General features: G+C 42.5%; 1 protein-coding gene across 1 annotated transcript; it reads left to right on the top strand.

The window, feature by feature from the left end:
- Window positions 1–6141: 6141 nt before the first annotated feature.
- On the top strand, window positions 6142–10532 carry thap12b (THAP domain containing 12b). The gene is made up of 5 exons (XM_080025068.1): window positions 6142–6439; window positions 7212–7332; window positions 7433–7540; window positions 7655–7691; window positions 7809–10532. The coding sequence occupies exons 1-5, from the start codon at window positions 6351–6353 to the stop codon at window positions 9737–9739; spliced, it is 2286 nt and encodes a 761-aa protein (XP_079881194.1). The 5' UTR covers window positions 6142–6350; the 3' UTR covers window positions 9740–10532.
- Window positions 10533–12589: the final 2057 nt, after the last annotated feature.

Genomic DNA, 12589 nt, shown 5'->3' on the forward strand with positions numbered 1-12589 from the left:
GTGAAGTATCTTGGCCATGTTGTGGATGCTCAGGGTGTTCACACTGATCCAGATAAAATTTCAGCTTTGAAAAACTGGCCTTGTCCTAAAAACAGAGAAGAGCTTGAAAAGTTTTTGGGCTTTGCAGGCTATTACCGGCGCTTCGTTGAAGGCTACTCGAAGATAGCCAAGCCCTTAAATGCTCTTAAAGCTGGATACCATCATCCTCGTAAAAGAGGAAAGATATACAAAAGACCCTGTCCCAAGGGCCCTGTGAACTCTCGGGTGCCTTTTGGTGATGAGTGGAACACTGAATGCGACCTTGCCTTTAAAACCCTTGTTGAGAGGTTAACATCCTCACCAATCCTTGCATTCGCAGACCCCAAGCTCCCTTATGTACTGCACACCGATGCTAGCGGAGAGGGTCTCGGTGCTGCTCTTTATCAAGAACAAGGCGGGAAGCTAAAGGTGATAGCTTATGCTAGCCGTGGGCTATCCAAAAGTGAAAAAAACTACCCAACACACAAGTTGGAGTACTTGGCATTGAAGTGGGCAGTCTGTGAAAAGTTCAACGACTATCTCTATGGTTCAGAGTTTGTGGTTCTTACTGACAATAACCCGCTCACCTATGTTCTCACTTCTGCCAAATTGGATGCTGCAGGACACCGCTGGCTAGCGGCTTTGTCAACTTACAACTTTAGCATAAAATATCGAGCAGGTCTCGCAAACGCAGACGCCGATGGTTTGTCCAGACGACCTCATGGTCCACCACAAGAAGATGATGCTTTCATAAGAGAACGCGAAAGAATTGAAGGCTTCAAACAACGCATCTTGAATGAGGAAGCTGAAGTGGTTTCCAGCGAGGTGGTCTCTGCTCTCTGTCAGCGTCACTGTATTCGTTCAAGTCTGGATGAGTCTGAGTTCCCCTGTCTGGCTGAATCCTTGGCCATGGATGCCTCAGCTATACCAGACTGTTTCGCCAATCCTGGACAAGACACCATACCTGGCATGAAAAAGGAAGACTGGTACAGATTTCAGAGGGAAGATCCAATTCTCAACAAGGTAATTTCTTTTCTTGAATCAGCACATAAGCCACACTTCAAACAGACGAGCTGTGAGCCGCCTGAGGTCAGGCTACTTCTTAAAGAGTGGAACAAGCTTCTATTCAAAGATGGGGTGCTATATAGGAAATGCCTTGACCATGGTAATGAAATCCACCAGCTTGTCCTTCCCCAGAAGTTTAGAGACCGTGCTTTGAAGGGCATACATGAAGAAGTAGGCCATCTAGGTGCTGAGCGTGCACTCAGCCTTGCACGTGCTAGATTTTATTGGCCTAAAATGGCTAAGTCCATTGAAGAAAAATGTCAAACATGTGAAAGGTGCTTCAGGAGGAAAGCAACCCCACAAAAAGCAGCACCTATGCAGAACATACTTACCACCTATCCGCTAGAACTGGTGTGCATGGACTTCCTGTCGATAGAGCCTGACAGTCGTGATACAAGAAACGTCCTGGTCATTACAGACCACTTCACGAAATTCGCAATAGCGATACCAACCAGAGACCAAAAGGCAAAGACTACTGCTAAGGCACTGTGGGAAAACCTTATAGCCCCCTATGGTTTCCCCAGCCGCCTCCACAGCGACCAAGGGAGAGACTTTGAATCCCACACCATAAAGGAATTATGTTTTCTCATTGGAGCGGAAAAGGTGCGCACCACACCTTATCACCCTCAAGGGAATCCTGTCGAGCGATTCAATCGCACACTCTTGAGTATGCTTGGAACCCTGGAGGAGAAAGATAAACATCATTGGAGAGATTATGTAAAGCCACTTGTACATGCGTACAATTGCACACGAAATGACACCACTGGTTACTCACCGTACGAACTAATGTTCGGAAGACAGCCTACATTGCCAGTCGACTTCGTCCTGGGAACCAGCCCTGCTGCAGGATCTTGTACTACTCACTCAGAGTATGTAAACCAGCTACGCCAGCGTCTGCAGGAAAGCTACGCATTGGCTGCTAACAATAGTCGCAAGAGAGGAGAACAAAACAAAGCCAGATTTGATGCCAAAATCAGGGCAGCTGAACTAGTCACAGGAGACAGAGTGTTGGTGCGAAATGTCAACATTCGTGGAAAGCATAAACTGGCAGACAGATGGGAGCGCACAATCCATGTTGTGGTGAAGAGGATCAATGAGGGACCAGTCTATGTAGTTAAGCCTGAGAGAGGCAGTGGTCCAAACCGCACACTACATAGAGATCTTCTTCTTCCCTGTGGTTTTCTACCCGTGGGTGCAACTCCAGAAGAGGAAACAGACATAAAAAAGTCCACAAGGAGAAATCTGAGAAGCAAGAAGGGTTCAGACCCAGGAATGGATAAGGATGATCAGGAGGATGACATGAGTGAGGAGGAAGAGGAAAGCTATTGCTTCGAGAGAGTCATAGGGGTGACAACAAAACCTCCCATCATACAACTTGCAGGTGATGGACAATTTAGACAGCATCCAGCTGATTTCAACCCCCAGGCCAAAGAATTCACTCCTCAAGTCCCCAGAATCTTACCTGAAGAGGTGCAATCCGACCTTCCGGTCAATGTGCATGAGTCAGTCATTGAAATGGAGAATCATGCAGATAACTATCCTGCAAAGTCCCCTGACCATGTTGTCATAGACATCCCTGAGCCTGAAATGCAAAACCCCCCTTCACAAACTGAAGAGCAGACTACAGAGCAGGCACAGGATAAACCTGAATCAGAGCAGAGTCGTGGTGTTCAGTCAACACATGCAGCTCTGTCTGATAGTGAACCTGATGGGCCCAGACGCTCTACCAGAGATAGACATCCACCCCACAAATTTACTTATGAAGAGCTAGGAAAGCCACTTATTCTTGCTCTTAGTTCCCTCTTTGAAAAACTAAACTTTTCCCAAAGTTTGGGCACAGCTATCGCTGATCATTTTTAGAGACTGGTTTTACACACCTGAATACAAGATAGTATAGCCGACTTTAACTATGCAAAGGGACTTGCATAGAGTCAAGAGGGGAGATTGTAACCCAGGTTAACTGACCTAAACAAATAAAAGGTTAAACACAATAATAACTGTATTGTGGAAATCTAATATAGCATGTTGTATTAAGTTAAATACAATTTAAAAACTAAAAACATGACTATAATGTAAAAAACCTTTTTTGTTGTTATATTGTACTTTTGTAATAATATAATTGGTGTAATACTCCTTTAGCTAGTGCAGCCGAGAACAACCAATCAGAACGGTGTAGCGTCACTAGTGAGTGAGTGAGCGAGCGAGCGGAAGAGAGAGAGAACGAGAGTCAGTTTGCTACGGAAAAATACTAGCGACACAGAGACAGAAAACGGAGTAAAAGAGGAGAAAATTAGAGTTAAAAGAGAATAGATAAAAGCGAAAGCAAAGCAAGGTTTTAAGAGCATTTAGCCTCACTTTTGACTTTCTTTTTGGAGTGTTTTATATTACTTTTTTATCGTTCTTTTGGAGGATTTTGTTACTTTTTTTTCTATGCCACGGGACTCTTGTTGTTATTCGTTGGAGGACTCGGTGAGTTTAACCGTGTAAAATGATATACCAGTGTGTTAATGAATTCTGTACTTGTTAGCTAAACAATGGGAATATAATTCTTTTCATTTGTAGAGGCTACTGAGTGTTTTAGTTTACAGTAAGCAACACGAGGCTAAGCATGGTCAAGTTAAATGAAAGTTAACGGCGCCGCCATTTTAGGTGCGGTCCGCCGTGGTTTACAGAGTAAATTGTATTGAATATGTATGTTTTACACAGTTCTTAATTTCGGTATAATGCATGTGAACTAAAGGATTTTTTTTTATATTGCCTGTTATAATACAGGCCGGGTTTTTTATGAGGAGGAGATCGTTTGGTGGAACTGAACCGAAGAAAGAAGATGGCGAGCTACCTTTAGCAAGATATCATATTACAAGCTGCAGCACTTCCCGCTGCAGGACTGACACTACTGTTTCTTGGATAAAGAAAGGACACTGAGTTTGGTAGGACAAAATAACTTCCAAAAGTGGCTGTAACATGCAGTGAAGCTTCAACTCAAGGAAAGGATTTAACAAAAGGACTGATTAGATAGTGTTCGAAACTCAAGTGTATTGATCCCAGATAATACTGGTGTAGTTCTTTCTTTTTTACTTGATGCACTGAGCTGTGCTTTATTTTATTTTTTTGCATTTATTTTTGTTTATTGGGTTTACTATTGTGCAATGTGGGTATTTGGTATTTAAATTTTTAAATACAAAATAGTACTAAAATATCAACTGAGCACCAATAAGATAAAATCACATTTTAAATTGAGTAACAAAAATTAGGAAACAAAGAACAAAAAGAGACAATAGTCAACCAAATAGCAACTTAAAGGTGCAAGTTGGAAATATTTTATTTAGGTCTAAATCAGCCGAAGTGAAACCAATAAGGGGGAATACTTTTCTTTTTTTTGACATATTTGATTTATTCTATTTTTTTATGGTTATGCCGAAATGTGTATTTTTTCATATGAATGATGAATGGATTTAATATTTTTTCTTGCTACATAAATGAACTGAAGTTCAAACTTACCTCTCAGTCTTGGTGTGTCATTACTACTCAACAGTCACATACTGCTCCGTAGAACCTAGAATCTAGCCCTAGTTACTTGTAAGGATTTACAGTGCTACAATAGCACTGATAATTCTGCACATATCCAGTGTAGTTTTGGTTTAGTGTTTTATGTCCATACAATTAATTTAAGTTATTTATTCTGAAGTTCTAAACTTCATCTTTTGTCTGAACTGGGATTCGAACCTGAAAACGTTGAGTGATTTGGCCCGTAAGTCAGCAGGGGACAGTGCTGCAATTTCATTGGCTGTCAGGCTGTGCCAACTATCCACGTCTTGCCCAGATCGAGGAGGAGCTTAAATTTTCCCTAAATGTGGGCTGGTCTAAACATTTAACTCGAGCTCGGGGGCGCTATCTGGTGGCGCAGATCCGGCAGCACATTGTTGTGTTGAATATAACGATAATATTATATTTGATAGGCCTATATAGTCCAACATATTATATATGTAGGTTTGATATTACTATATAGCCTATATGCTAATTTCATAGTTAAATGTATGTTTTTCAAGGGCACACTGTGAGGACCCCCAGACCCACTTTCACTCACTCTAACACATCCATAACGCCAAGCTCATTCGCCACTTCCAGGCCGGTGTTGCACCGAAAGCTGTGACCTGTCAGAATGTGTGACCCTAGAGGGCGCTGTTCTTATTGATTAACCCAGTCTCATAGTGAAATATAAGCTATGTAAAAACGTTGGTCCATTGCGCAAATCGTATACATTTCTCAAAATTGGCACTGAAATGGTCAGATTGTTTTAGGTGTTTTTTAAAGGTGAATAACCAACCTAGTTAGCCTACCCATCACAGTGAAATGTGTAGGCTATATCTTTTCCACTGTGCAATCATTTTAAATTGGAAGCAAACAACTTAACAATCTCTCAATTGCAGGGCTGTTTTTGTGAAACTATGTTTTCAGCTGTGGACCAACATAATTATTAAAACATTTCACTGTGAGACTGGGTTGTTATATATGCCTATGTCTATTGAAATCAGTTAAGAAATAAGAACAGCGCCCTCTAGGGTCACATATTCTGACAGGTCACAGCTTTCCGTGTGCCAGGGAGAGGTTAGAAAAGGGAGACACACACCCAATCTCACACACAGAAATAGGCTACTATTTTGTTAAAAATGTAGGGCCAACGGCCTCAACCAAGACCCGCCAACAGTGACTCTGGGTCGGCCACACTTCATTCAGAACTCCCCGCTGGTTCACAACCTATTGTCACGGGCTACGTGCATCGCTCCTCCTCGATCTGCGAGCTGCAGTCAGGGGTTACTCATGGACAATGGCAGATCTCTTTGTCCTGTAGAGACTTATCCAGTAGATGGCGGCAGTGCACCTTGAAAAGCTTTTGTCCCTACACTCAAGCATGAAGAAGAAAAGTCGGTTGGCTGTCATCTGATTGGACGATAGAAATAACCGAGTAACACCAATGACCAATCACTACACGTCAGGGTTAAGCTGCGTCCAATCAGGTGTCTTGTGGGCGGGACATAGTGCAGCAAAACGATCTACTCTAAATTCAACCGTTGTGAATGTTTTGGTGACTCTAATCTTCACTGTTTATATAAATTGTTTATGGAAACGCCTATCAGGTTTAGGATAACATAGTATCTTAGTATTAGAAACCACCTGCGTCCCGATGAGTTCCTAAAAAAACACGGTAAAGTTAACAAATGATAATAGTCGGCTGAGTTAGCCAAGCTAACTACCTAGCCTGAATCATGCCGAATTTTTGCGCGGCCCCAAACTGTACAAGGAAGAGCACACAGTCGGATTTGGCTTTTTTTCGCTTTCCACGGGACCCCGAAAGGTAAGACAGCATACCTCGCGTTTATCTTCGTATTCGTGTAAATAACGTTAACCGTGTAAATGTTTTGGTAAAGTGGTAAACTCATTTACGTGCATGTTGTCAGGGTCTCTGCAGAATCTTTAAAAGTCTTTAAATAAATTGAATTAATAGATCTAACAATTATGTATTGGTATTTGAATTACGATTAATCAATCTTACTAAATCGGGAGAAGGATTTTTTGATTATTTGTTTGACATTGCAAATGAAAAACCCCAAACAATTATTAGCGTCTATTTATTTATTTTATTAAATGTACGCCTCATGTCAGCATGACAGTATATTTGCCTATGAGTAAAATCAAGTGACAGATTATTATACATTTATATTGGCTTTTTAGTTGTATATTTTGAATGACCTGAAAGATATTAATATACCAAATGAGAAAGAAATGTACAATTAAACTTTTTTTCAATTGATCAAAATTTTTAATTCTAACATTTACATGTGTGCTTTTTTTGTGCAAAATATTTTTATAATTTCTTTTTTCAGAATTTCTTTGTTTTCTGAGCCGTGGCAAACAGTTTTCTTCACTGTGTGACTATATTCTGATATATACTATTATCTTGTTTTTGTGTATAACATTAGTGAAACAACAATGTCCATCAACGTCACATTGAAAAAGTTGAGTACGCATGTTGTCAATTGTCTTATGACAACATAGAAGATATCTCACTGCATTCCTGTCTTTTCAATGTCACATAACGCCTGCTTTTTCGTCTTTCTTTTATTTAGATGCCGGATTTGGGTAGAGAACTGTCGCAGGGCAGATCTAGAGGCAAAAACGTCAGACCAGTTGAACAAGCACTACAGATTATGTGCCAAACATTTTGACCCAGCTATGGTGTGCAAAACTGTGAGTATCACACGCGATACTAGCCAACAGTCCTCGAGCATGTTTCCTCTTATTTCCATAGAATTTGAGCCAAAAATGACTTTATTGATGTACTTTTCAGAGCCCCTATAGGACTGTATTAAAGGATACAGCCATTCCAACTATATTTGACCTGACGAGCCATCTGAAAAACCCTCGCACCAGACATCGCAAGATGATTAAAGAACTTGTAAGAAGAATATTCATCAGCTTTTTTTTCATGCACCTCTTAAGCTTAATTGTTTGACTAATTGTTGTCTGATTTTTGTGAATTAATTTTATTTTTTATTTTATTTTATTCTAGACCGAAGAAGATATAAGGAAGATTAAAGAAAGGAGATGTAAGTAAACAAGATATTAATTTGTGGTTATAAATGTAGAAATATTATTCACTATGCATTTGCTTAAAATGATTCCTGTCTCTTCATATCTCTCTCTCTTCTCTCTTCTCTCTCCAGTGGCAGTTTCTCTTGTCCAGCTTGCTTCCAAGAAAGACACTGAGGACGGCACCAGCGCCATTGTGGATGAACCTCAACTGTCCACAGAGGAGAAAGAGTATCGTGAATACCTCAGATCCCTGTTTGAGGTTGTGGTCATGTTGGGAAAACAGAGTATCCCTTTAGTCTCGGGCCTTGATGCCTCTGAAGCCCAACACATTTCCAACAACTTCCAGGCCCTTCTAGATTACCGCATGAATGCGGGGGATGAAGCGTTGAAGAGGCGCTTTGAGGCGACGGCTGTGAACACAGACTACCTCTCTGCAGTGCAGCAGAGCCAGCTGCTGGACGTCTGTGAGAACACGGTGAGAGAGGAGATGCTGATGGAGGTAAGAGAGAGCCGCTTCTTCTCCCTGGTGACGGGGGACCTGGTGGAGGTTGCCAGCGAGACACACCTTCCCCTGTTCTTACGCTTTGTCAATCAGCAGAATGTCCTGCGAGAGGAGTTTCTGGACTTTTTGCTGTTTGAAGGCGATGAGTCTGCCCTGGTAGAGCGGCTGGAGGCCCAGCTGACGGAGCGTTGGGGGCTCAGCATGGAGGACTGCCGCGGTCAGGCCCACAAGGCCACCGGCACAGTCACCACCAAGATGAAAGCAGTCGCGGTCTTACTGCTGGAGAAGTATCCCCTGGCGCTGCACATGCCTTGCTCTCACCTGGCACTGAACATCCACCTGGCCAACACTCTGCCTTTTCCCAACGTCCAGATCGTCATGGAGACTGTGAGGAGGATCGGTGCTTTCTTTAGAACCCCGTTTACTCAGGATGAGTTGGAGAAAGCCATCTCTACTCACTACCAGAAAAATGAAGAGAAATCAACCACACTTAGACAGGCCTGTCGCTCAGAGTGGACGCTGCAGCACAGCGCCTTTGACGTGCTGCTAGATATGTTGCCGCCCATGCTGCTGTGCTTGGACAACATCCGGGACAATGACGACGGGAAGTTTGCCTGCGCTGCCACGGCGGACGCGTATTCAATCGCAGAAACTCTGGCCGAATTTGAGATCATTGTCACCATCGTCATCTTAAAGAACGTGCTCACATTCACCAGAGCCTTTGGGAGGAATCTCCAAGGGGAAACGCTGGACGTGTTCTTCGCTGCCAACAGTCTGACCGCGGTCCTGCATTCACTGAACGAGGTCAACGACAACATCGACGTCTACCACGAATTCTGGTACGAGGAGGCTGTGAGCCTTGCCAACGTGATGGAGATCCACGTACAAGTTCCCAGGCTGTTTCTCCGGAAACAGCGAGCGGCCGAGGTGGGCGAAATCCAAGCAGAGGTGTATTTCAAGGAGTATGTGACGGTCCCCGTCATCCACGGCATCATGCAGGAGGTGGAGGACATGTTCTCCGACACCAACATCAAAGCTCTCAAGTGCCTGTCTCTGGTGCCGGCTGTCATGGGCCAGATGAAGTTCAACACCACCGAGGAGAACTACGCGGACGTGTACCGCAACGACCTCCCCAACCCTGACACTCTCCCCGCGGAGCTGCACTGCTGGAGAATCAAGTGGAAGCACAGGGGCAAAGAGGTGCGCCTGCCCACCACCATCCACGAAACCCTGCAGCTGCCCGACGTCAAGTTCTTCCCCAACGTGGACTCCTTCCTCAAGGTCCTGTCCAGCTTGCCGGTGCTGAAACTGGAAGACAACAAGGCGAGTGAGCGGCTGCAGGCCTATCTGAACAACATGCCCGCCAAACAGTGGAACAAAAGTCTGGCCATTCTCAACGTTAACACTCACGTCAAACACGACCTGGACGTCATGGTGGACAAATATTGCAGACTCTATCCAGAGGATGATCCGGAAACCGAGGCCGACGCCGAGGTTGAGGAGGCGGCTGAGGAAAATGTGAAAACGCCGTCTGACAAGGACACTGACAAAACTGAATGAGACGGATCTGCTGTCAGTCATAAACCTGCTCATGTGTGTTCAGGAGTATGTATAACTAAGTACATAGTAATGCAAATTTGAAAAGATTGGGGTGTTGGGGATGCCATTTGTATTTTCAGTTCCTGAAAAAAACAACCCTTTTTATTGTATTCACTGTAAATTCGATCTGTTAAACGCCCAGAGATGTAAGCGAGTGTCAAGGGCATGATTTGTAAATATTAAATGTGCTGGATCTTTGTCAGGCTGTTTTCTAATTAGACCAACCTCCTCTATAATGACACTGTGATCTTAGGGATCTATTTTGTAGCCTACAGTCATATGAAAAAGTTTGGGAACCCCTCTCAGCCGGCATTATAATTGACCCTGCTTTCACACTAAAAAGATAAAAGTGGTATGTCTTTCATTTACCAGGAACAGCTAAGTACTGGGATGTTTTCCAAACAAAGATTTTTTGAAAAGCAGTATTTAGTTTTATGAAATTAAATAAAATGTGAAAAACTGGCTGTGCAAAAATATGGGAACCCTTGTGGTTTTGCTGATTTTAAAGCTCCCATATTATACACTTTTCGGTACTATTATACACCATATTATATGGTCTTAGTGGTCCCTAATACGTTTTTCTTTAATTGTTTGCTGAAAAAAACTTTCAGATAATTTATTGTACTAATCTCACAATGGCCTATTTTTTAAAAAGAGCTGCAGCTCCCCTCGTAAATATACAATCTTTGAGCTCCCCCCGCCCCCTGTCCGGAAGCGAAGCCAGATACGCCTCGCCCTCTGTCTGTCGGGGCCGTGGACCAATAAGAAAGGGGTGTGGGCTGCACAGTGGAAGCTTCTGGCTTTCCAGTTTGTGAGGTCAGAAACGAGGAGAATTCTGACTGGAGTATATTGGGGGGGAGAGGTGGGGGTTTCAGAAAGGGGGAGAGTGAGAAAAGGAGAGATTGTTATTTTATTTTATATTTTGGCAGTCTCTAGGCACACCGTGGACCCATGGATATGTTAGAACACATTTAAAAAGTGCATTTAGCATAATATGTGACCTTTAATGCATGTAACAGCATGTAAAACAAAATTGGTTGGATTATGTTGTTAAGCCTTGAACCTCAAGTAAAGGTCTGTTTAATCATGAGAAAAGGTATTTTAGGTGCCTAAATGCAAGTTGCACTTCTCTTTGACTCTCTGCAGAAGTGAGACAGAATGGGATCATCAAAACAGCTCCCAAAAGATCTTAAAAACAAAGATTATTCATTGTCATGGTTTAGGGGAAGGCTACAAGAAGCTTTCCCAAAGGTTTCAATGGTCAATTTCTACTGTAAGGAATGTTGTCAGGGAATGGAAGGACAGGCACAGTTGCAGTTAAACCCAGGTCTAGCAGACCAAGAAAAGTACAAGAGCGGCGGATTGTGAGAATGGTTGCACACAACCCACAGATCACCTCCAAAGACCTGCAAGAACATCTGGCTGCAGATGGTGTATCTGTACATCGTTCAACAATTCAGTGCAATTTGCACCAAAACATCTGTATGGCCGGGTGATGAGAAGGAAGCCCTTTCTGCGCCCACGCCACAGATACAGTTGCATGGAGTATGCAAAAGCTCATTTAGACAAGCCAGCTTCATATTGGAAGAAAATGCTTTGGACTGATGAGACAAAAAATAAGTTATTTGGTCATTATAAAAAGTGCTTTACGTGGCGAAAGGAGAAAACTGCATTCCAAGTAAAACACATACCTACTTTCAATTTTGGTGGAGGTTCAATCATGCTGTGGCCACTTCAGGGACTGGGGCCCTGGTTAAAGTCGAAAGTCGGATGAATTCAACCCAGTTTCAACAGATTATTCAGGATAATGTTCAAGCATCAGTCACAAAGTTGAAGTTGCGCAGGGGTTGGATATTCCAACAAGACAATGACCCTTAACACAGTTCAAATTCCTGCAGAGGGAAAAGTACAATGTTCTGATATGGCCGTCGCAGTCCAATGACTTGAATATCATCGACAATCTATGGGATGATTTGAAGCAGGCTTTCCATGCTCGGCAGCCATCACATTTAACTGAACTGGATCGCTTTAGTATGTAAGAATGTTAAAAATACCTACATCCAGGATCCAGACACTCATCACAGGCTACCAGAGGCGTCTAGAGGCTGTTATTTTTGCAAAAGGAGGCTCAACTAAGTACTGATGACATTTTTCTTTTGGGGTGCCCAAATTTATGCACCAGTCAAATTTTGTTATGATGCTTATTGCATATTTTCTATTATTCCAATAAACAAAGTGACACCGCTGAATTGCTTCTGTTTACCTAAGGTATGTCATATATGTAAAGGAATTTGCTTCTTTGAAATCCCAGCTAATGATTAACAAAAATCCCCAAAATTAGAAGGGGGTCCCAAACTTGTTCATATGACTGTATACGACTGTTGCTGATCTACAGGACATTGATTCCTTTCCACTGACTATGAGGCAGGAAGAGCACAAGAGGGAGCAGTTACACCAACATCAGCAGCTTCCATACATTTGTGCTCAATAAAAAGCCATATTTTTTTCAAATATAAAGAAATTCTGCTGCTGTTGTGATATATTTTGTCACTAAAAAAGGCTACAATCGGATATAGATATTTCCCGATCAAGTAACTTGGTGAACAGCATCATAATGATATTCTAATATGTAACAAAGTGATGTATGCCTCACCATGGACCACTTTGCAGAAATAATTAAATGCAGGTAACTCATGATGATGCAGTAAATGAAGGTTATTATAATTTTTTTATTTGCATAATTTTCACATTCTCTTCAGTTTGGGTTACATATCTGTTATAGACAGTTATAGTCAGACAAAATGATAGCAC

The sequence above is a fragment of the Ammodytes marinus genome, assembly GCF_949987685.1.
Source record: "Ammodytes marinus genome assembly, chromosome: 3".
Taxonomy (NCBI): domain Eukaryota; kingdom Metazoa; phylum Chordata; class Actinopteri; order Uranoscopiformes; family Ammodytidae; genus Ammodytes; species Ammodytes marinus.

Coding starts and splice junctions, on each gene's coding strand:
- thap12b (XM_080025068.1), top strand. CDS start 6,351: ATGCCGAATTTTTGCGCGGCCCCAAACTGTACAAGGAAGAGCACACAG. Junction 7,333..7,432: donor CAGCTATGGTGTGCAAAACT/GTGAGTATCACA, acceptor TGTACTTTTCAG/AGCCCCTATAGGACTGTATT. Junction 7,541..7,654: donor GCAAGATGATTAAAGAACTT/GTAAGAAGAATA, acceptor ATTTTATTCTAG/ACCGAAGAAGATATAAGGAA.